Source organism: Lissotriton helveticus, chromosome 5_1 (assembly GCF_964261635.1).
Source record: "Lissotriton helveticus chromosome 5_1, aLisHel1.1, whole genome shotgun sequence".
Taxonomy (NCBI): Eukaryota; Metazoa; Chordata; class Amphibia; order Caudata; family Salamandridae; genus Lissotriton; species Lissotriton helveticus.
The window spans coordinates 1,248,444,017-1,248,469,596 of NC_136065.1; the positions used below are offsets into that span (position 1 = coordinate 1,248,444,017).

General features: G+C 43.0%; 1 protein-coding gene across 2 annotated transcripts in view; it reads right to left on the bottom strand.

Annotated features, from left to right (window-relative positions):
- Positions 1–25,580, bottom strand: part of CPXM2 (carboxypeptidase X, M14 family member 2) — a 361,124-nt gene that overhangs the window by 251,813 nt on the left and 83,731 nt on the right. For both annotated transcript variants that reach the window (XM_078644019.1, XM_078644018.1), the window contains exon 2: positions 10,480–10,581. In XM_078644019.1, the coding sequence (XP_078500145.1) occupies positions 10,480–10,581 (102 nt within the window). The remainder of the gene's footprint in view (positions 1–10,479; positions 10,582–25,580) is intronic.

Consider the following 25,580-nt stretch of genomic DNA (forward strand, 5'->3'; position numbering starts at 1 on the left):
TGACGTGGATGGTGAAAGTGAAAACAGAAAGAAAAGGACTTGGAAGTCAGAATCAAATAATTCTGAACCAAGGAAGAAGTACGTGAGAAAAGCAGACTACTGGCCTGGTGGAAGATTGAGAGTCAGATTGATCAAGAAACCAAAAGAACAAGTTGAAGAAATAAGTAGTCAAAAGAGTCCTGGAAAAGAAGTTGGAGTTGGAAGGAAAATTGAAGTTGTGTCGAGAAAAGGAAAAAGAATAGTAAGACCAAACCAAAAATACAAGTCTCCTGAGTGGACTTATTTAGTAATTCCACCTGTTATTGACATATATGGTAGTAGTGAAGAAGAAGACGAAATCCAAGAAATTAGTGACAATGATTGAAGTACAGAAATATTAAATTGGCAAAAGGCTGAAGAAAATTTGTTAGTTGACACAAGGTCGAAGAAAAATTGTTTAGTTGAAGAAAACTTATGTATGACATAAGGTCGAAGAAATCTTGTTTAAGGTTTAAAAAAAAAAAATAAAAAAATAAAAATATTTTAAAAGGGGGGTGTAAATATAAATTTAGATTTTAAAAATTTTGTTTTATTTTGTTTTATTTTGAGGCTAAACTAACCAAAAATGCCTTATGTTAAGGAGAGCACTTCAAGGTGTTCTGTTTTTAAGAGATGCTGTAAGATGACTCTGGTGTGTCTGCTCATTTTAATTCTGCTCTGGTTGGTTTTAGCTGTGATTATCCCTTTGGAGATGAACAGAGAATTACACAAAGTTAACATAACAAGCAAAGCTCTGGTTAGCCAAACTAAACATAGTGCGTCTGCAAAAGTTATTGATCATCAGCCTAACATTCATCAAGATAAATCAATTAGTGATTTTTCAAGTAATACATTCACAAAGCTATTGAGTGAATACGTTAAGGTAATGGATGCAAAAGACTGCTACGTCTGCGTTAAGTTACCTGCTTCTGTTTCTGAGGGAGTAACATATAATATGCTTCCTCTCACTTATGGTGTAACATGTAGTGTGTTAACTAGCTTATTTTATCAAACTGGACGCTTAGAATATTACTATTCAGATTTTGACGAGATTTTTGCAAATATTAAGATTGAAAATGCTTTAAATAAGCATAAGAAAGCAAAGCAAATGAGAGAATTTTTCCTAGTTACTAACAAACTCACTTATGAGTATGCTTATAAAAATAATCTAACTTGCAAATTAAGTGCTGAAGGAAAGAAATTTTTGAATATGGTTGAGGAGAGAAGAGCAATTTATAAGAGAAATGAATTAGTCAAGCAGACTAAGTCTAGATTCTGGCAGAAAGAGGATGAAAAGTTAAATGGCAAAATGCTTGAAAATATTGCAATTCACATAGACAAACCAGTTAGTGGAAAGCTTTGCATTAGGAGAGATAACACACTTTTTGATAATTACTTTGTAGGTGCAAGTAACTGTGAAGATACTTATCAGATTTTGGGAGGTTGGGGATTCAAAGGTGGAAAAGATCCAATCTTTCCTGGGATTTATTTTGTTTGTGGTGATAAAGCCTACTACAACCTTCCAGACCACTGGTATGGAACTTGTTATGTGGGAATTGTTTTTCCTAAAGTGTTTCATGTTGACAGAGATTCAGAAGGATTGTTTAAAATTCATAATTATGTAAATAGAGTTAAAAGAGAAACTTTTACTGAAGTTCTGGGAGATATTTTTCAAGCAGTAATACCTTTTGTTGGTATAACCTTAAATGCAGGGAGAATCAGAAAATTGTCCACTATAGTTGATAGATTATCAACTGACACAGCTGATGGGTTCCAATTAGTGAATGTTGAAGTTATTGCAATTAGATCCATGGTAATTCAAGACCGCCTTGCTTTAGACATACTCCTAGCAAAAGAGGGAGGAGTCTGTGGCATTTTACATGTACAACATTGTTGCACATATATACCTGACGAAAGTAAGAATATTGAAATGTACATCAAGAATATTACACAAATGCATTCAGAGATAATTCCTTTAGAAGAAGATGATTTTACAGGGAAACTTTCAAAAAGGTTCCAAGCAATTAAAAACTGGTTTCACGATATTGGAAGTTCAATTCTTGGCAAGATTTTGGCACCTTTGATTATAATAGTATTCATTTTTATTTTAACCAAAATAGGTTGTTTGTTACATAAAAGAAAGAAGCAGTTGAAAGAGAAGAAAAGAATCTATAAACTTAGAAAAGAAGAAGAAAGGGAGATCGAATTACAGGAGTTACATAGAGAGCGTTATGCTAATTCCAAAGATTATGCAGAAACAGACTTTTAGGATTACTGATATAAATGAATTTGAATCGATTTCTCGGAAGTTTAAATTACCAAAATTTTGGGTGCTGGTGTGGTGATTTGTTAATCACCAGATGAGGGAGTTGATGGAGCGAGATAGAAAACAAAATTTTGTTTAAACTCGTGAAGTCACATTTCCATAACATGAATAATAATATTAATGATTTGTGATATGTCGTGCTAATACAACTTAGATTAAACTTTACACATGGGGGGACTAACATGTGTGCTCATAAACGTGCATAATTGTTGCATCTTTTTGTTCGTGCAAAATAATAAAATAATTTATTGTTTTCGTTTTTGTCACTACTAACTGCTGCAAACATAAAAGAAGCATGTGCTTGTTTTGCATTTCCTTGTCTGTGTGATGTCATTTCTACTATTCTAGGTGCACATAAGTCTCATGGATTAATGAAGACTGGTAGATATAAACGCTGCTTTATTTGTTTGCATTTGCTAGGTAACATTTGATTAATCGGGTGGGTTAATTAATTAGTAAATCCTGGGGTGGATACAGAATCTACATTATTTCTTACATTAATACTTTTCTTGTGTTTGTTTTATACTAGAAAGCATAAGTTGCCTGCTTTTGGGCCTAGTTTGCTCGAGTTGCTAAAAGCTGAATTTTACTTCTGCAAAAGTCACGAGACGCCCATTCTGAAATAAAGTGTTCGTCAAAAGCTGCATTCACAAAGCAAAAACTGACGTGCTATCATCATTCTGTCGGACGTGGCCAAGGTCGAAAAAGAACATTTTGTCAGCCCTTAACTTGGCATCCGCGGAAGTCAATTGGAAGCAGTGAGAACATTATTGTACATTTGTTGCAAACCTAGGAAGCTCTTGGTTGCATTCGGAAAGGACAATGGTCCTTAAGTAAAGTGACCTAATGGAAGATTTGAAATGTGGGTGACATGTCACTTGTCACTCTCAGCCAATGGGACGTCGAAGATTTCTGAAAACTTTCCTTTGCGTAGTTTAGTTAGTGTAGAAAGGTATAAAAAGTCATGCCCCTAGGGATGGGCTGGCTGCTGCTTTCTGACTTTCCGATGAGGGTGAAGTGCTGTCGGACATTGCGTGGAGCACGTAAGAATCCTCAAAGAACTTTACTTTAATTTCTATCTATTTAGCTCAGTTAGGGACTTAGGTTTTAGAAATGCTAAATTTTAAATACTCACTTTAACTTTGATTCACTTGCTTAAATTGTATTTTTCTCACGTTTCTTTACAATCATGCTTGCTAAAATGCTAATAAATAACATTTATTAAACTATCAATTGAAATACCATAATTTAGTAAATAAAATCTTACTTTTGACAAACAAGCTGGTCTTGATTATTCAGAAGTGTAGGTTACTATTAGCTAGATCACGTCGCCAATGGTGGTCGTTTAAATAGTTAGGATTTGTTATAATGACAATATTCTTTCCGCTAATGTTTAATATTGTATATAGTTTGTAAATTAGGTGTATATAGATTTAATCCGACCACCTGATTCAGTAGGCCCAAATTATGTAAGGTTTATAAATGGGTCCATAGTTTAGTATAGAATTTTGTTTATAGGTTATGAAGTTGGGTAGCGTTGTTTATGATATATTTTCTATAGGCCGCTGGATCACCATCACTTAACAAACAAAGACTAGGAACCTTTCCTTTTAAAATATATTTATTTCCACTTAGCAAGGCATGTTTCCGTAAGGCAAGAATAAACAGGACCTTTTGGGAAAATACTATATATGTATCTTTTTTAATAAATTATTCATCTTCGCCTTCCTAATTCATCATGTATAATTGTTCTGACTGCTCAATGTCACACAGGCATTCATGTTCTGAACTTTCCATTTATGTGATATGTTTACTGTTTGATTTAGTTTATTTCTGAACTCCTCCTGTTGTCTATTATATCTTGTTTCAATCTGCCAAAGCTTGCAAAATGGTTTAACTTTCAACATTCTCATGTCTTTTCATGGCAGACGTGACGCCGTGTCCAATTGGCGTTTGTCCCCAATTTGTAATAATTAGTTAATTATGACACTGAGACAACATCTGGCTGTAATTTTGATGTTTATTGGAAACAGCCACAGCTTGCCTAACTTTGCCCTGAGTCTGCCGATCCAGTCGATGCTAATTGAATAACCATTTAAAACATCACATTCCACATGAGACATCAAAGAGTTCCATTACATTACATCACATTACATCCACAGTCCACACACATGAAAGAATCCCAGCACAACAACCTATGGTGCCAAAGTCAAGCTGCTCTTAAAAGCCACGATATTTCCAGAAAACTCTCAAGTTTTTCTGACAAGCCCATCTGACTCCCCTCATGTGGAAATAGAAGGACTGGATACGACAGCTACCAGACTTTTCTCACAATGCTCCCAGGAAGTTGAACCCTCCTCAGTAAGGCATAGGAAGGCTCCAACATCAAGAAAAAAGCACCTTTGATGATGTGGCATGGGATTTCATCTGGGTGGTGCTGCGATGGTATACATTTAGTGCTGGTTTTTATTAAGGCTATCCTAGCTGTTTATAGGAACCCAACAGCAAGACTCCACATTATGGGGCGGGAATCTGACCCGCTGCAAATAAGCAGGGGTACAATGCAGGTGTGTCCTTGCTCACCCCTACTATTCGCTCTCTATATTGACCCCTTAATCAGGAAACTGGAGGCTAATGCCGCAATTTTACCAATGAAGTTACAGGGGTTCAGCAAAAAACTATTAGCATACACTGATGACATTACCGTGATAACTCCTGATTCTAAAGGGGCTATGCAGTAGCTGGAAAAGGAAGCCCTAATCTTTGGAAAAATCTCTGGTTATCTTTTGAATTGGAACAAGACACATGTGGTCATTAACGATCAGGTAGTATATGAAGATGATCGGGTCGTGGATCAGGCAGTGTATTAAGGAGTTAATATTACCCCCAATATAAATCAGGCAGCAGACTTTCTCCGTTATTATATAAGACCAAACAGGACTTTAGAAGAATGGATAAACATCACCTTACAAAAATCGGCTGTTAATATAATTAAAATGATATTGTTGCTGAAGGTGCTTTAACTTTTCAGGTCTGTACCCTGGGAGTTTGAAAAACCCTGGTTTACAAAAATGGAAGAGCTATCTTCTAGGTTCATCTCTTCTTACGCTAAGGCTAGGAGGGCCTTAAAGTTCATGTTGTTGCCTAAAGGCAGAGGTGGCTGTGCCGTTGAAAATTGTAGGTTTTATCAATGGGCTGCTGCTTTACAGTACGTGAATTTTCTACATTGGGGGCAACCGTATGATTCTTTTAGTGCTGAGATGGCACCCAGAATATATGAATTGTTGGTTAGGGATGATGCTAATGCTCTCTTTATGAAAATGACAGAACCCAGTTACTACAAAAAGTCAGATTTAAGACCCTATTAGCTGCATTTAAAATATGGGTGGTTGTCTGGAAGAAGATTGGTCTTCGCAAACTCAACTTTTATACTCCCCTGTGGAAGTCTCAATTGTTAACAAAGATTTTCCATGACACATACTGTCCTAGATGGGAAGCAAAATGGATAATGAAATTTGGTGACCTCTTTGAGAATAATCAAATGCGGTCATTTGGGGAGCTACAACTTGAGATTGGTCTTGATAAGTGAGACTTTTTCAAATACCTACAGTTTAGAGATCTATGAAGTTTGGTGGAGCAATTGGATTTAATACAGATACATTACTTGAACTACTCTGCAATAACGCAGGATTTAGGATAAGTCAGATCTATGATTACCTGGGGGCCTTCATGTCTGACGATCTAAAGAAGCATGCAGACAACTGGTTGAGAAGGAATGGGGCTAACAAATTTTGCTTCTATGAATCATTAGTACTGGGGTATTAGCTGTTCCATGTGGCGGGGCAGCAGGCATAGCATTTCAAAATAATCTTTCATTCATACTACACTTCAGCTAAAATAGCGAGCTGGGGGAGGGACTTCCGCATATCTTGCCTATGATGTCAAAGTCTGGAAGCAGATATTGTTCATATGCTCTATAGCTGTCCGGTGCTAGACTCCCTGAAACTAGAGATGTCTCAAATTCTGCAGGCTATCTTACAGACCATAGGGATTGTACACCTCAGATGAATGCTCTTGGGAGCTCATGATAATGCAGTTGAGAGAGTGGAGAAAATGTAGGTGTTTATTGCAATGGTAGTATCTCATGTCTTTATGGTTGCAGCTTGGCTCAACCTTGACCCTCCTACATTTTATCAGTGGCTGTCTAGGTTCTCTCATTATTCCATCCAGAGAGTAGCCTATATCTCCCGAAGGGAAAAAAGGACTAAAAGTGAGGTTAGAAGATTTGGACCACTCAGGAGCAATGGTCACGGGGTAGGGGCTTAACCAGCTATGTGTAGTCTTCTACATATTGTCTGTGCAATAGCTATTGGCATATCCTTCATTTTCCGTTACTGATAAACTTACATTATTATCACTGATGAATTCTGACATGATCAGCAATATGATCTTTGTGTGATAGCCATCTGTATTTTTCTTTATCACTGATATAAGTATATTATTATAATTGATGATCTCTGATTATTCAAATGAATATGTTCTTGTGATAAATTATTTAGACGGGATGGAACGCACCTTTTAAAGTATGCTTTTTTCAATCTATGTATATTTAGGTACATAGCAAAGGTACTGACACCTAACTATGGACATATTTGAATTGCAAAGGTTTATGCTTCTCTGTGCTAAATGCTAATGCTGAAGGTTGTATTATTTTGTCATTTTTAGGTTTCACCTGCACAGCACTTGCGCTGTGCTTGAGAAATCTATTGTTTTTAATATAAACTTAAAAGAGACTTACGTCCTGCCACCTCTCCTTGCTGGTTTCTCATTTGTTCTTGTGTGTGCCACTTACCTTTTCTCAATTTCTATTGGCTGTGGCATATTTTCCAGCATTTACCAATGCTTGTTCCTCATCTGCTTCTCTTATTAGTTTCCCGCCGCCAAAATACTGATAACATCCACTTTAGTGGAACAATATTTTCCTAAGGTTTTGCCTTTTACTATTGCAACATATTTATATAACAATCTATCACCCGGAGATATGAAGTGATTTGCATAGAATCACAGGCTATTGTGTGGCGCCACCGAGACTCGAACCAGGTTCCTAGCTCTAGAGCTAGCAGCTCCGGTCACTGCACCACATCCTCTCCACTCACATGTTATCTGTCAGGGAGCTCTTTCTTTCTCCCGGACGATGATTGAGAAAAACAGCTCTTTCTTCACTACATAGGCAAAACCGATGAATTACCAATGCTTGTTATACTTTAGTTACTCTCTTTGACCACTGTATGTTGAAATGAATTTTCAATGACTACTCTTGTGAAAAAACGAATAATAAATATATTGGAAAAAAAAATAAAAAAAATTCCATTGTTCTAGAGTGTGGATTCAGAAGACTGACACTCCCTGTCTCGAAAACAATCTTCACACTGGCAGGTGCTCCAGTACATGAGGCAGATCTTCAGCTTGCCATATCAATGTGTATAAGGAGCTGATCTGTAGGCCTAGTCCCAGAGCACAGGCCACAATGGCAAAGCGACTTTCCTGTAAGATATTCTTAGCTCACCTTTGGTAAAGTGACTTGAGCAGAACGCTATATTGTAGGAAAAAGTGTTTGTGGTGTTAGTGTCATAATTTATGTAACAGTGTATAAGCAGCAGAAAAGTCCATCATAGAATCAGTTGATCAAAAGTTATTGCACATTAAAAGCTGCCCCCCTTATAGGTGTTGTTATCAAGCGGGCGGTCGCACCAGGGCCAAGTGTGTGAGGGGCTGGATGTTACTGAGGCCTGTTTTCTTTGGTTGCATTTCAGACAAAATTCCCTTTGCTAAGCCCCTGGTTTAATAGATGGTATTGTTAGATAAGTGTTCTTACAAGTATATACTTTCCATGATCTTCATCACAACATGCAACATGATTTTTTGTCACTAAAGTGCGACTCACTGTGTACAACTATCACTTTGAACATGGGTCCAAAACTATTCACAGTGATGCTGTTTGATGTTTTTGATACAGCTACCCTTTCAGTTGTTTTAAGATCACATTGAGGTCAGAGACAAGTCTGTAAGATGTATTCAAGTGTAGCGCCTTATAGAGCACACACTGAGGTATCCAGCGCAGTTCTTCCTAGTATGGAGAGATGTGCTTGAAGGTTTTAATCAGTACTTTGACATTTTCGGCTGTGACTCATCATTATGGGCCATGCTTTTCACTCACTGCTTTCTTCTAACCTTCCAAGTCACTCACTCTGGCTTTCAAACCTTGCTTTTCAATCACTTTCTAGGGGACCTTGTTTGTCGCAAACTTTCTCTTTCAGACCACCCTTAACATTGGTTTAGACTTCACTACTTTTTCACTCTCTTACCCACCTCTTGTAACTGCGCTTTATTTTAGATCTCGTGTTACTCACTCAGTCTCAATATTAACATCAGTTCTCAACATTCACCTTCATACAGACCCTTCATCCCTTGCTCCTTTGAATTCCTCTCTTCTCTCTCTTTCCTGCCCTACTATTCACCCTTTCTTATAGGCCTCTATTTTCAATTGCTATCTTACGAACACCTTTTAACTCTGTCGTTGTTATAAGCCTCTCTTTACGCTCGGTTTCACAAAGACCTCACTTATCACCTCCTTTCACGCCAAGACTCCTTTTTTGCAGACACACTCTTTCAGAGGCTTTTTCAGAGTCTGATGTTAATTCCCTCTTACAGGCATTTTAATCGCTATCTCAGACCAAATTTGTCTCACAAGCTCACTTACATACCTCTTTGGTCATTCACTCTTTTGTTGACCTCCCAACACTCAATCAATTATACAAACTTCTTGCCACTTACCTGCTACCAGTCTGTGGCAACTGTCTCTGTGCAAACAGTTTGTCTAGCCCCAAACATACTTTATCCTGCAGAACTTTTATTGCTTATGTTCGTACAGATCTGTGACTGACTTTCTTGAAGTGGGTAAATTACACTTATCATACATTGCCAACCAGTCTCTTGCAGACTTTTATTTTGTCACCCTTTGTTGCAGATCTCTTTTCACTCTAGCTTAGGTCTCTCATTATTCACTGTATTAGAAACCTCTAACCGCTTACACTCTCTTACAGATCTCTCACCTGTTATAGTCTTTAGAACTCTCACTCTCTCTTACCAAACACCATACAACCACTCTCTCTAGGTCGCTAGTAACTTCGGGGCATATTTACAAGCCCTAATCGCCACAGGAATGTCTCTTTCAGTGACGTTCCTGTGGCGATATGTGCTTCGCCTTATTTACAAGGCAGTGTTGGCTTAATGCTGCTTTGTAAATAAGGCACCCTTTCACGCTGTACTCAGAATGACAGGGGAGGGCAATGGGTGTTGTGGGGGGCGTTCCACCGCAACACCCATTGATTCTGATGCTACACCCTATTTACAAGGGCAGCGTAAATAGGAGGCAGTGGCAAAATTATTACCAGGGAACACCTGGTCCTAAACAGGCGAAATGAAGAAAATGCTTTATTTCTTCTCGTGTTTGCTGTTTCCATGTGTGTTGTGTTGTGCAGCACACACAGAGACAGAAACAGGCCATTGATTGCTTATGTACAGTAAGGTGACCCTTCCTGGCCATAAACAATCTTTTTTTTAAAAATGACATTTTGTATCTTCTATGTGTGCTGCATTGAGCTGCACACGTATGGTGCAGCCCTGCGTTTAGGAAGTGGTGGAGCGAGGAGTTAAGCCAAGGAGGCTAACTCCACGTTCCGCTACTTCGTTGTACATATGCCCCTTCGTTTCTACAATAGACTTTGTATACCATTCACTCACTCCTTCAGACCTCTAACCAAGTATTTGCTCTCTTACATACCTTTACTTATAGACTCTCCTGGCAGTTAATCTCTCTTACTAACTTCAGTTTACTCACCCTCACAAACCCATGTATTTTTGGCTCTTTTTTATGTTCACTCTTCTTGACAGATCTTACACTCCTCACTTGCTGACTGACCTCTAGTTACTTTCTCCCCTTTCGGTCCTCTCTTTTACTGATTGCTTGGCAGATCGCTTGTCTGTAATTCATTTTTAAAGACCTCTCAAAAATAGTTTTATTACAGACTTCTGATATAACGTAATTTTTTTTCGAGAGTTCTCTTGTCACTCACTTTCTCTGGTGTCTTCATATGGAATGACTTCTTCCGGGCCTTCAAATGAATACTTTTCAATATTTTTCTTGTTCTTTTCACTTTTCTTGTGGCTGTTTTTGGCTGTAAAAGAATGCAAAGTTTACTTTTTAGTTATCAGAATGTGTATGCAAAGGGCAATCAACAGATTTGCATTGCTGTGCACAATTTCACACTTATTTCCTTCAGTAATGTCTTTTTGTATGCGTTTATAGTTTAATCTTAATTTCATTTTTGCCGTTTTTTGATTTATATCAATCTAATTAAAAAAAAATATACATATATATACGCCTGGGTTCAGCATTTCTACACTATTGAGAGATCAAACTGTGATCCAAAATCACAATCATCCCAAATAAAACTCAGCATTTCTGTTCTATTCTACTCTATTCTATTCTATTCTCTAGTCAAGTAACAAGTGGAATTACTTTTTCATTTGAGAACTATTTGGCGAACAAATCCGCAATGGGTTTAGTGTGTTTCCACCTTTTGGAATGTTTTGTGTCATTTCCATAACTGGAATCAAATTTGGTATAAACTATGGGGCATATTATCAAGGGCATTATCGCCACTTTAGCGGTTCTTTTTCCTATGAAAGCGGCGATAATTTTATCGCCCTATTAGCAAGCTGTCGCTAACAGCAGTTAGCGACAGCTTGTAGGCGATAGCGACCGGTTTGGGGCCCGCTTTGCATGTCAGCGATATTTATGGCTAATGACATGCAAAGTAGGCATACCCAACCTGTTAGCGACTGAAAGCAGTCGCTAACATCGCTATCGCCTATTATCAACACAGGCTAAGCAATAAAAAAATTCGCGCTAAGCACGAATATCGCCAAAACCTAACGCCTGCTCATACCACTTCTTAACCTGTATATCCAATGGGAGGTGGATATCCAGGTTAAGACCCTATTGGCGATGATGCCTGAATATCGCTGGATTTCCAGCGATATTCACGCATTGAGCTGCTATTGCTGGATATTTTATCGCATTTGAGATAAACGTTGCTAATAGCATGTTATCTCTGCGATAAAATCCGGCGATGCTCGGCGATAAAAAAATAATCGCTAAGCTCATTTAGCGATAATTATCGCTATTTGTTGCTAATATGCCCCTATGTTTCTTTTTTTGGGATTATAGTGTCACTGATTAGTTGAGGTGCACAATCTAGTGTTACTTTTATGTTTGTCAAAACTTGTCCTCATTTCTTTGTCACTTTCTTTGCGTGCCATAATCTGCAGAGATTGCAAATTCTAGAGTATGCATCAGTACTCACGAACTGTAACACATACATTACGATTTGATTCTTGTTTCTAGATATGTAAATCTACATTAAAACAGTAAAATATGCCAATTTTTAAAATGTTTAAAACTTTTTGTTTGTCTACTCATCATGTCTGCCATCACTAGAAAACCTCTAATGTTTGTATTCAGTTTGCTTGGAAGGAAAACAGTTTGGAGTTTCATACTATATCAGCAATGGGGCAGTAATTAGTCAGTGGTTCCCCTGTAGAGACAAAACTCCCTGTGTATCAGGCTCATTGTTTTGTGTTTTCATAATTAAAATACCCACTTTGGAAATTTGTTGTCAGAAGACATAAAATCTTTACTGAGTGTGTGAATCAGAGATGGTGCCCGCTTAGACAAGAATTCAGTGTCGTTGATGGAGCCTCTGTAAGAGCGGCTGCACTGTGGGCAGTGAGATCTCCTGATTTTTTACCTCCTAGGTGTAACGCTGTAAATATGGCAGGTGGTCCTTCACTAGGGAGAGGAGACCAGAGCGTGGCAGACTTGCATGCTGTACTCGAAGGGCCCTATTTATGAAAAAGATGTCACTGAGCAAGGGCAGGAATGCGCTGTATTTAAGGCCTTCATGTCCTTTCCCCTGCACTGTCGCACAATGGGCTACATAATGCCAATGCAGGCACCCTTGCACCATGTTGCAAGGGTGCCTCAGTTGCATGCAGGATTGTTTCTGTGCAGGAAGAGGCTCCTATCTTAACAAAAACAATCCGGAGAGGTTTTTTCCTCTTTCACACAGAAAGAGGAAAAACGAGTAGAAATAAAGTTATTTCTCCTTGGTATGTGTCTTCTGTGGAGGATTATATTTTTGGCAGTCTTGTTTCTCATTTTGAGTGCAGCCTTTTGACATATATTGACCAATGGCAGCTCGCACAGGTAAACGCTGGAAGGTGGTGAGGCCGACTCGGCGATGCGGCGAGTGCAAGGTAAGTGGTTTTATTTATTTATTTACTTCTCACTATCCCATCGTATGTCGAATTCCACTACCCCTGCCCAGCCCCGCCACACCACCGACCGGGTTTACCTGTGCAAGTCACCACGGATATTGAGACATGTGTGACTGGAAAACATACATTGAGACGAAAGTATGATATACAACAAATGCAAAATTGTAACATACAATGAGTACACCTGTTGGACATGGCCCCCCCTTAGGGGTATTTACCCCAAAACCTTTTGCTTTTTCCTCCTAGTCTTTGCCGACTCTCTCTGCATGATCTTAGGAATCTGGGCACCTTCCCACTATACTGCAGAGCAAGGTGCGTGTTCACTTCGCTTGCACTAGCCGGGGGTCGTATTCGATGGGTTTAGGTGCCGTACCTCCGTGCACACTGTAAACAGCAACACCACATGCAGCTAGGGCACTGGCTAGTAGTAGAACCTAGCACTGAGTGGGTCACCCACCGGATAGCCTGTCAACTATGTATCGAGCCTATCACCACCGGCCTGTGGCCCCTGCCTAGGTTAGCATCAATTAAGCTTGAGCTAGCCCTGAGTGGGTCATCCCATACCATGAGGCCAACCCCCAATGAAGTCCTGAAGTATGTGGGGGTGGTAGGCTGAACGCCAGGCGGGTGCACATAGATGTTCCCTGCCCAGGTAGTGAGGAACCGCCCACTTGGGGGTTCCCCTGCCTTGGAGTTCGGATCTTCCTATAGGATACTCTTGGGGTGTTGCAGAGTTCTCTTGTGTAGCCTTAGGTCTCTGAGCATGTTCCCACTGTCAAGGCAGTGTGGAAGTGTGTGCACCTTCATACACAGGGTAGGAAGAGGCACTGACATGGTGTTCGGAAACATGGGCCGGTCTGCCAACGCATAGCTGGGAGGGCAAACTTGCCCCTAGGGGGTGTTAACTATGCACCCAGCCTGCCATTATAGGCCTGGGTGTGAGACCCGGCCATTAGGCTGTTTTGAATATGTATCCAGCCTTCCGTTGCAGGCTTAAGGATGCGCCCTCGCAGTGTCTGAACTGGGGTGGCAAAGTGAGCTAAAGAATGATGATGGATTCAACCCAGATCTGTGACTGGAGGTGAGGATCTGAAAAGTTTCAGTGCTCCGTCTATCATCTTCTTGTGTTTGCTTTGTTCGCCCTAAGTTGGCAGGTTGGCAGTTCGGGCTAGACTGTACCCATGAGGCACAGGGTCAAGACTGATTTTCATATAGCTGTGTCTGAACTGGGGTGGCAAAGTGAGCTAAAGAATGATGATGGATTCAACCCAGATCTGTGACTGGGGGTGAGGATCTGAATGTTTTCGGTGCTCCGTCCATCAGCTCCTTGTGTTTGTTTTGTGCCCTCGCAAGTTGCCTGGTCAGCTGTAGCAGACTGGGTGTGCGCAATCGCACTCGCAAGGGGTCAACCTGTGATGGCTGACCCGAGCAGGGGTGTGTGGGGGCAATCGCACCTAAGGTGCTAGGGCTTGGGTGAGCTTATGGGCCAGTCTACCATCGCATACACTGGCATCTATAATGATTAAACTTATCAGCAGCCTCCAATTGCAGACCATTGTGTGCGAGTACCTGCACCTGTGGTGCCCGTGATTGCGTGTGCAGCCTGCCTTCACAGGCCTGTGCATGCGCACTGACAAGTGCATTCATTAATCCTGTTTCCAGTCTGCCATTGCAGACTTGGGTGGGCGCACATGCACCCCTGGTGCTGGGGACCATGTGACCAACCTGCCATTGTAGGTCTCTGCATGCACTAGAGCACGTACACCTAAGTAGTGTGGAATGCTTGTGTGTATTGTCACTACCTATAAAACTTGCTCTACCCACAGGTTAATATGGGGAAGTGGTTGAAATTACTTTGAGCTGCAATAGTGGATTGCAGTGGAGCATCCTTATGATGCTTCCTATTAATGGTTTCGCCATGCCAAAACCCTTCCAGTGGTAAAAGTGGTCTTGGCATAACTCGCTTAGAAATGACACTTATAGAATATGCTTTTACTTGTATGAGGTGGATCTGCACACCAGTACTCGATGGTGAAAATAGGTTATGTGGATGCTGAAGAAATCTTAGCGTGCTTACTAGTGTGAGGGTTGTGTGCCTGACTCCCTCCTAAGTAACAATCATATAAATACTAGCCCAAGGCGACCCTGGGCTGCTAGAAGCACAGCAGTTGGGCAATAAGCCTCTGTAATTTAAATGGAATTTTAGCACATATACTCAGACTTCAATTTTTCATTTATTTTTCAAAGGATAGCATATTTACTCATAAGCAGTATTCATCAAAAATATATATACACTTGTTTCAAAGGACATTAATAATCAATGTCAAACATTAAGCACATGAAAATATTAACAAAACATATTTTCAATTCCTGTGAGATGGTATTAACGGTTCATCAATAATTGGTATTAAATGAAAAATTGAAGTCTGAGTATATGTGCTAAAATTCCATTTAAATTACAGAGGCTTATTGCCCAACTGCTGTGCTTCTAGCAGCCCAGGGTCGCCTTGGGCTAGTATTTATATGACTTATAGAATATGACCATTTCTATGCTCTAAGAGTATTGTGTGCCATGGTGCATGGCTCCAGTGGACACAAGGGTGTTGAGGAGCACATACGTGCATTCCCCAGTAACAGCCATAAACCATGGGCATACAATTGGAACAACAGACCTCTGCCATTTGAGGGACGGATGGAAGAGATTGGAGAGAGAGATTGTGACACTTGGCCTCTAGGGGATGGATCATGGAAACCTCTTAAACCATCCCTAACTTCAAAGACACACAACAGTATAACTACTGGTGCCCTCTTTCAGTGCAGGAGAGATGTTGTAAGGAATAAACCTGGGGTGAGATACTCTTGCATGGTTCACAATGCCAATGGGCCACAAATCCCATATTCTTCTCCAGCCTATTACCAAACTCCTCAATTTGATGAGGGCTCTAATACAGACTATGAGAGTCCACCTCTTCCTGTAGCCTATCAACACTTCCGCGGTAGTGAGTTCTTCCTATTACTTGAACATGCAGTGGCTCCGAGCAAAGGAAGATGAGGCGAGAGTCGTTATCAGCTGCTGATGGACGTGCAAGGAAACACTCAGGGGAGATACACTGCATTGGCGAGCCGAGTGGCCCGGGATCCAGCAGGAAGAAGGCAGAGAGATATCGAAGCACTGAGACGTGAGCTGTCTGCAGCCGAACACAGCCGGCACCTTGTTGGTAAGTGATGAGCGTAAATTACGTGAATTGTATGGTACACTTGTATAGGACAGATTAGCCACTGATAGCGGTGCTGCTACTCACTGGTGTGTGGTCTATTGCAGTGTTTTTGTACACATGTTTCCAGGTAATAGAAATCAAAGTACTCTCTGGGGCAGATTTACAATAACTGGTGCATCCCTGCATATCAGCAGGGAAGCGCCAGTTAACGTGCGCCATGCCTCGGCCACCATGGATGCCCCACATTTACAATGCGGCGCACCATGGGGCAAAAATGGCAAAGATGCGTGATGCATTTGTGCCGTAAAATCGGCGGATTGCTGGAGTTGCGATTCAAGCGCGACGCTGCTCCAGCAATGCTCTGGGGGGGGGTCCTATTCTTACAATGCTGCTTCAATCCTTACGCCTGCTTCAAGCAGGCGCAGGGTTTTGATGCAGCATGGGCCCAAAAGTAACTGAGTGAAATCTTGTAGATTTCACTCAGCCACTTTTAGGAGGCATTCCTGTGCCGGAACGCCCCCCCCCCCCTGCTCAGGAACGCCTCCTTCTGGCGCAGGGCTTTACAACGTGACGCATCTCCCAGATGCATCACGTTGTAAGTACCCCGCACCATGGTGCATCTTTTGAGCCGCCGCTGCATCACAAAAGTGACGCAACAGCGGTGTAAAAGTGGCGCAAGGGGCTTGTAAATCTGTACTTTAACCGTGTAACAACATACTCCTTGCCGTCTTTGTGTTAGTCAATTTTATCCCAGGTGCGATGGATCAGAGTTTTTGTTTAATTATTTCGAAGGCTGATTAAAAATAGTTTTTCTTCCCGTAATTTTAAGGGACAAGGGAGGGCACTGGGGGGTGGGGATATGAGGAAGGAATCTTTTTGATGACATTTTTTTTCAAATTCACTTTATCGCAACCGGATTGGTCGATCACTAATCTAATTATTAAAGCCATGTGGAAGTAACAAACACATGAATTTCTGGGTTAGTTTTTGTAATGAGGCTAATTGCACTGCAGGAAACACTCGTGAGGCAGTAGGAGGGAGTTCATATACTTTAATAAATCTTATTCACTTAGCACGAGAGCGCCGGGCGTCCGGTGCTCATCAACGATCTCCTATCTCCCACGCATGCGCACTGAGCCCCAAAATGGCCGTCACGCACGCTACGTCGTGACGTGGCACCAGTAGGCTAGAACGCGACTGTACATCTACCCCCTTTTCATACCAACAGAAAACATATTGTCTGAATTATGAAGTGGGCTAATTTGCTTCTCCCAGTTCAAATTCTCAACATCGGGTGGGCCTCACCACTGCTCACCTGCTCGGGTGCGCCTTACCGGAGCAGAGGGAACTTCCCTGGGACAGGTCTCTGCTGGGCTCACCACCTTATCCCCATGTGTACAGGGCCTTTCTTTCTTTGGGGTCCCTCTCTCTTCTCCTGGATGTTCTCCTGCCATGGGGACGTCACTGTCTCCCAACTCCTCGTTGTTGCCACCTGCTCCAGAATTCTCTTCTCTTTCAGGGGTAGTTTCCTCATTCTCCTGTGGCCTCCGCTCTTGTGATGTCCCCTCCTTATCTTCCCGGGACCATTGTAGAATCTTATTACATTTGGACATGCGGTCTTGGGACCATACATTTCCATTGCTGAGCAACGCTGCTCTGTCGTATACGTCCTTTACTTGAAGGGGTTGGCTGTATTTGCTGTCCCCTTTTTTCGGCAGCACAGCTAGTTTGACTCTAACCCATTCCCCTCTCTCAAGGGCTGTTTCTTTCACATTCCTTCTCTGGTCATAATGTTCCTGCATATATCCTTTGGGCTTTCTCTAGATTGTGCTGCACCACCGCTGGAGACCACTTGCTTGTTACGGGCTTCTCCTTCCGCGCTAGGTTGTCTTTGGTGAAGGGGTCTCGCCCCCTCAGAATCTGGAATGGGCTGTATCCGGTGCTCGTGGGGGTGTTGCGGTAGGCCCACATCATACTTTGGACCTCCTTTTCCCAATATTGCCCATCGTGATGGCGGCTTGTATGGATTCCATTATGACCCTATTGAACCGCTCAACTTGACCATTACCGGCTGGGTGTTATATGGAGGTGTGTTTGACTTTGATGCCGTTCCTCTCTGCGTACTTATACCACTTCTCCGAGGTAAACTGTGGACCATTGTCGCTCAGAATGGATCTAGGAATACCTTCTCTGAGGAAGACGGATGTGAGGAATCGGAGCACTGTTTCTGTGTCCATCTCTTCCTGTATGTGTACTTCCCGCCACTTCGAGTACCTTTCGACGAGGACACACAGATATTTTGGCGTGCCATGGGTATCTAGTAAGGGTCCCAGGATGTCTACGGACACCTTCTCCCATGGATTACTCGGGTTGGCGAACTTCTCTAAGGTCGGCTTTAGGGGAGTCAGAGTCTTGTCTGCCCTTTGACACTGGTCCCAATCCCTTACGTGTTTTTCCACTTGGATGTCCACTCCTGGCCACCAGTACATTCTTCGTCCTCATTTTTGTCTTCACAATTCCCAGATGGCCCTCATGCAGTATCGCCAACAGGTGGGGTATAAGCGTTGTCGGGGGGACTACTTTGTCACCTCTGTACAAGAATATTCCATTGTTCCCCACTGACAGTTCCTCACGGACCTCATAGAATTTCCTGAGTGCTGCCCGTAAATGTTTCTTTTCTGGCCATCCATGTATTATACATTCTTTGACCTCTCCGATGTCCGGGTCTTCTGCATACACTTCAGTCCACTCCTGGTTGTTTATCACGCGTTCCTGGTCTTCCATCACGGCTACCATCTCCTCACTCTCTTCCACCTTGCTGGGAGCTCCTTCCATTGCTGAAGCTCTACTGAGGTAGTCGACTACCTTGTTTCTTGTTCCTGGTAAGTATTCCACGTCATACCTGTACTCTAGTAGTTTCAAGGTCATCTTGGCGATGCGTGGCGTGGCACTCGCATGTCCTCTCGAGGTGAGTACTTTGACCAACGGCTTGTGATCAGTCTTGAGTTGGAACCTCGTGCCCCATAGGAATTGGCGGAACTTCCCCATGGCCCACACTACTGCTAGCATCTCCTTTTCTATTACACTAAATTTTTGTTCCGTGGAAGATAGGGACCTGGATGCGAAGCTGAGGGTCTCCATTGTTCCGTCCTTCCTCTCCTGTATGAGGACTGCTCCCAGCCCCTTTTCGCTGGCGTCTGTCGTCAATACTGACCGCCCTTGTGGGTCGTATCCTTGTAGTTGTATGGCTTGGCTGATGTCATTTTTCAGGGTGTCAAATTCTTTTTGTGTCTCTTCCGTCCATGTGAACACTGTTTTGTCCCTTATGAGTTGCCTCAGGTGGTGCGTCTTGGTGGCGAAGTGTTGTACAAATTTGCTGTAGTATTCCGCCATTCCTAGGAAGGATCTTATTTCTACTTTGGTGGTTGGGGCTAGGGCGTCGCAAATTGCTTTCACATTTGCTCGTCTGGGCGTGATGCCGTGTTCTCCTATCTCGTGCCCCAAGTATGTGACCGACGTCATTCCGAGTCGGCACTTCTCCCATTCCGCTGTTAGGCCATTGCTCTATAGGACTCACAGCACCATGTCCAGCTTCCTGTCATGATCCTTCAGGTCTTTTCCCATTACCAGAATATCGTCCTGGAAGTAACTGCACTCCCTCGATGTCTTTAAATAAGCAGTGCATCAGTTTCTGACAACCTGCCGCCGCAGAAGCTAGACCAAAGGGCATGCAGCGGAATTGGTAGCATCCGAAGGGTGTTATAAATGATGTCAGTTTCTGGCTTGCTGGGTGTAGGGCTATCTGATGATAGGCGGAAGTGAGGTCAATGGTGGAAAACCACTTTACCCCTTTCGTATTGGCCAACATTTCTTCGATGCGCGGCAGCGGGAATTTCTCCACGATTATGCATTTGTTCAGTTCTCGAAGGTCTACACAGAGACAAACCTTAGCATTAGGTTTCATTGCCACCACCAGGGCCGCCAGCCATTCGGAGCTATTTATGGGCTCGATGATTCCGTTCTCCTCCAGTCTGTGCAGTTCCTGCTGTACTGCTTCTCTCAAGGCTATGGGTACGTTCCTTACTTTGTGGGATATAGGCATGGAGTTCTCCTTGAGGTCTATCAGATGTGTGAATTTTTCAAACTTGCCCACCTTCCCACCGAATACTTTAGGAAACTCGCTCTTCATCTTCTCAAAGTCCGGCCATCGCTCTGGGGTTGTCATTAGCACTTGCGTGTCTCCTACGGGATCCAATTTTATTCCTAGGTCACCTTGGTCCATCCATCCTAGGACCGGCGGTCCTTTCTCTGCTACGTAAAATTTGCAATCTGCTCTCCGCCCTTTGAACTCGAAGGTTAAAACTCTGTACCCGACCATCGGAATGGGTTCACCAGTGTACGAGACCGGTCTTATGTCGGGTGGTTCTAGTCGTGGGCCTAGGCTGGGTCTGAAGTTCTCATTCCACACTGTCCTTTGGACAATGATATACGGGGATCCCGAGTCCACTACGATTTTAATATTCACTCCTCCTATCACCATGTCGCACTGTGGCTTGAGGGAGCGCCTGCAGTCAATGCCCAGTACTTGTCCTTCAACGCATAGCATGTTGTCTTCTTCGTCCGGTTCTGCTTCTTCCTCCTGCTGATCCTGCGCCACCTACTTCACCATGGGTCTTCTCATTTTGCGGCGGCATACCTTTTCATAGTGACCCACTATGCCACAGAACATGCATTTCGCCCTGAATGCCGGACATCGTTTGTCATGGGCCGCATGGGTCTGGCTTCCACACCGGTAGCACGTGGACATGCTTTCTTTGTTCTGCTTCCTCTGCTTTCCGGGTTTCCCCGTCCACCTGTTTGGTCCTTTACCTTCTGCCGTCATGGCTTTGCACCTTCCTGGTGGTTCCTCATCATCTACTTTGTTCACCATGGGCCTCAGGGCAGGTTCTCTCTTTGCTGCGTCAGCGCACCGTTTTGACAGTTCTGCTTTTTTCACCATGGCTATCACCTCCTAGAGCGTGGCGTCTCCATTCACCCACAATTTGTCTTGTACAGTCTTATTGGTGGTGTTCATGACTATCTGGTCTTTTATGAATTCATCGTGCAAAACGCCAAATTTACATGTTATCGCCAGCTTCCTCAACGCGGCGACATAGTCGTCAATGGATTCGCCAGCATCTTGTTTCCTCTACTGGAAATGGTATCGGTCAATGGAAGTGCACACCGCTGGAATATAGTGGTTGTTCAGATCTTCTATCGCATGTCTGAATACGTCGAGATCTGCATTCGGTCTGGGCATGGGCACAAGATTCTGAAAGACCCTTATCCCTTCCGGGCCTAGGTTGTGCAGGAGTATCCTCCTCTTCCTTTTACTGGGGAAGGCCTCTCCGTTCTTGTCTTCCAGGGCTTCTATGTAGTTCATGAAGTACTCTCTCCAGTCCTCCCACTTCATCAAAGGCTCTCCCAGTTTGGGCAAGAACGGGATTGGCGTCGTAAGTGAAGAGGCCTGTGCACTAATTTCGGCGCATCTTTCTGGTTCCAACCCTGAATCCTTCGGGCTGCCCGGCGCGCTTGCACCCTCGCCGTGCACTTGGTTCAGTTGGAGTCCCTATGCGCTCCCTTCTCTGCCCCTCGTTGACTCCGCCAGGGCCTCAATAGCCTCACCTGGGTTGGCCGCCGCTCGGTGTCCCTTCTTCAGTCTCTTTGTCCCTTGTGTCCTGGGTTCTCTGTGGGGTCAATACACAACTGCCCCCACTTGTCGCCTTCTTCCCCTTGTACCTGAGGCAATTCTGTTCCTTCTGCTGTTCTCTCTATTTGGCCCCTTGCCTCTGCCACGCTCTGCTGCTATACAATGTGTGGTTTCTCCTTGCCTCTCCTGTAGCTCTTCGTGGTGACCCACTGGTCTATGTGTGTTCCTCTCCTTTCCTGTGCTGGGTACTTCTTTTGTGTCCTTTGCTCTTTTTTTTCTTGATCTTTGGGCTCCCAGCCTTGTCGCCACTGTAATCAGGCTAGTTGCACTGCAGGAAACACTGTAAATTGTAAATTGTAAATGTAAATTGATCCTTGTATAGCGCACTACTCACCCGCAAGGGTCTCAAGGCGCTTGTACGAATACCGCTGTGGAACCCATCCTGGCTTTCCCTGTGAGGTGTCCACTCCTGGGCACCCCCAAGGTGGAGGCCAGGCATCCTTAGCGTTGTGGGGGCCGTTGTGGAGATTAAGCAAGCTATTGCCCAGAGTTGCAGAGCGGGACTCCATGATTGGAATAGGCACCGAGGCGAGAATTATCAGGTCCGTGGAATTTTTGAGCTCAAGACCCGCCGAGGCGGGGAATTGAACCCTGGTCCCGGGCTAGACTTCTGCATCAGCGTCTGCCGCTCTAACCATTGAGCCACACTTCTTCATTTACCCATCCTCCAGGTTCAGGGATGGCAACGGAAGGGAGGTGTTGAGGACCGCATCGCCCTCTATGTGGACGATGTCCTGATGTTCCTCAGTGACCCTCAGTCTTCGGGCCCTTAGATGCCTTGAGATCCTCGGCCTTTACAAAGAGGCCTCCAGTTTGCAGATCAATGTCTGCAAATCACTCTTTGTGCTGCTTGCTGGAAACGCTGCTGGGCCTTTCTGGTGCCCTGCAGTACCAGGGAAACTTCTTCAAATTGTGTGCAATTTTGTGAAAAATGTCACAAATGACATGAATTTTGCACACCCCTAATCTACATTCCCCTTCTGAACTGAAGGACTGTGATCTCTAAATCAACATCCATATCTAGCCTTATCAAATACCGTGAAATTGACACTATTGTGCTCACAGAAACCTTGTTTTCTCATTCTACATACCATTATCTAACTACCAGGATACTAGGATCTTCAACTTCAATAGAACAGAAAAAATAGTGTGGGTAGCCCTTATCTACAGGAAGCCAATCAAATGCAAACGGATTAACTTAATACACTTGATATCTCTGAGATTGTCCACTATCTCTCAGCTGTTACTAGGGAACGGGCCCCTGGTCCGGACGGAGTCCTGGCTGATGTTTCTTATCTGACCTGGAGGTTTGGTCCCACCACATTTTAACTACTGCCAACATTATTGGCAGGGCTCCCTTTCCCGATTCCTGGAAGGGTACCACAGTATTACCAATCTACAAAAAAGGAGATAGGTCTCAACCAAGCTACTATAGACCCATTAGTTTAATTGACTGCCTCCAAAAAGTCTTCTAGCGGTGTGTGTTGTCCAAAATGCAGGACAGGATATCAAAATAAGACATTCTTAGCACCTTCCAAGCAGGCTTTCAGATAAAAGTCTCCACTATTGATCAGGCCGTCAGTTTTTTACTGATCTATTGGAGAACTGTTTAAATCGGCAAGGGCTACATTACATTGACTTTGTCGATTTAAATCCACTTTTGACTTGGTCCCACGTCCAACTCTCTGGCAGGCGCTTTCCAACATGAACCTGACCCTGATTATCTTGACACTTTTAATTCGCCTTCGTGAGGGCAATTCTGCTCGTAGCAATGGGGGAAGCAAGATAGGTTGATTGCTAGGATTCCCGGCCTCCGAGGCATTTGCCAGGGCTGTGAACTGGCTGCAACTCTCTTTTTGATATATATCAATGCCATTGTGCCTTTTTTTTATCTTAAGTTGAGGCAGATACCTCCTTGCTTCCCAGGGTTAAATCTCAATCCTCTTATTTGCAATGACGCCCTATTGATCTCCGAGACCCTCAGTGGGCTACAGAAACTTGACTTGTTTTGATGAGTTCTGTTTCACCCATGGCTTGGAGGTCAATACACTAAAACTAATAAATCTAAACTGATGTTGTTTAACCCCTCCTAAAATCTCACAAAAAGATCATAACCTTAGGGGGGTGTACCCTTAGTGAAGGTGGACTCCTTTACCTACTTGGATGTTAGATTTAGTGACTGTATTTCTTGGAAACCTCATGCCAATAAAGCAGCCCTTGAGCTTAAACAAATCTCGGGGGCAATACTTAAATAGTATTGTTCCTCCTGTACAAACCTATTTCACCTGCACTCCATCTTTACAAGTCCAAGGAATTTGAAGCAGCCCTTTATGGGCCAAAGTTGTGGAGATATACCAACACTGAGGTACTAGTCAAAGCGAGAAAAAAAATTCCTGCGAAACCTTGCCTTTTTCCTTCCTAGTACCCCTTTTGTATCCGCTTCTTATGAATCTTGTGAATCTGGGAGTAGGAGGGCTTGCAGGCAAAGCCAGGCTACGCTAAGACCTCTTCTCTACTGGAAGCATTTAAGGATCACCCCAGGACTCGTCTACTATGCTACTGCTCTACAGGATGTAATAAAAGCTGATAAATTCTCTAAGATCCGTTGACTTTTGAATATTAAGGAGTCACTTTACTCTCTTTGGCTGTCTGAACTATGTGAGTCTCCCACTATCACCTGTTTCCCGTCTAAGGACTCACTAAAGCAGTGTTATTGGGCAATTTACAACGGAATGTATGACGGAATTCCAAATGCGTTTTTCACTCGTGCCTTTGGAACTCTGTCATTTGAATAAATGCATCTTTAGCACGCATTTGTTCTGCACGCAAGTCGTTGCCTTGGGGGGGGGGGGCACTGGATATTGGAATAGTTCATTTACTATTCCAACTTCAGTCTGCACAACAGTAGGGAAGGTGTAGAACTTTAATTTCAACACCACTCCACCAATGCGCCCCCCTAAAGCAAGTCATTGTAATGACTTGGGTGCAGAACAAATGCGTGCTAAAGACGCATTTGTACTGTTGCCGGCGCTGTGGTGGCACAGTGTGATTCTGGCTTCGTTCTAAAGTACGTTTCCCCTTACAACAGCCAATGACTCTAGGAAGGCTGCTTCCTCCAAGTTGTTCAGTGAATTTCTTGACTTTGTGGGTACGAGCTATTTTGGGATCTGGTGACTGTTATCATGGATAGGAAGCTTTACTTCCAGTTCAGAGTGTATGCCTTACCGCTGAGTTTGTTTACCTCAAAACATGACAAGCACCCATCTGTAGGCTCCTAGGTGTGGGGAGCCATTCTGTTGCTCTTCGTATTTTGAGAACAGACTGCTGCTTAACATATGCCGTTCCTGTTGCCAAGTTCTTTGGTGCTATGTGGATACTCAGAATAAATGTACTCTCCCTTCCTCAGTACTAAGATAATTTATGAGTCAAAAATCTGTTTCTACCTGTACATCGTTTACACACACCTTTTACACCTGCTTTGCATTTTAATTGTGCTTTGAATGTGCATGCTGTCATTTAATGCTTTAACAATTGATTCTGGTAAGCACTTCTTTAATCAATCATGAAATCTTCTTGTGTTGTTTGTACTGTTTTATCTATTTTTTATTTACTTTTACTTGCATTTGCACTTTTATTGCCTTGATGGCCGAAATAAAGTTACTTGAACTGAGCTGAACTTAATATACTCCTCCCCAAACTATAGCTTCAATGTGGAGAATACAAACACAACCCCTAAACCACTGAGTCTGAACATCACATCCCTCCCAAATAGAAGCAAAAGAGTTTATTGGTGAGACAACAACACAATCCCTTGCACACGCTAAATAGTATATATAACACGTAGGTAATAAAGTAAGAGCAATCTTGA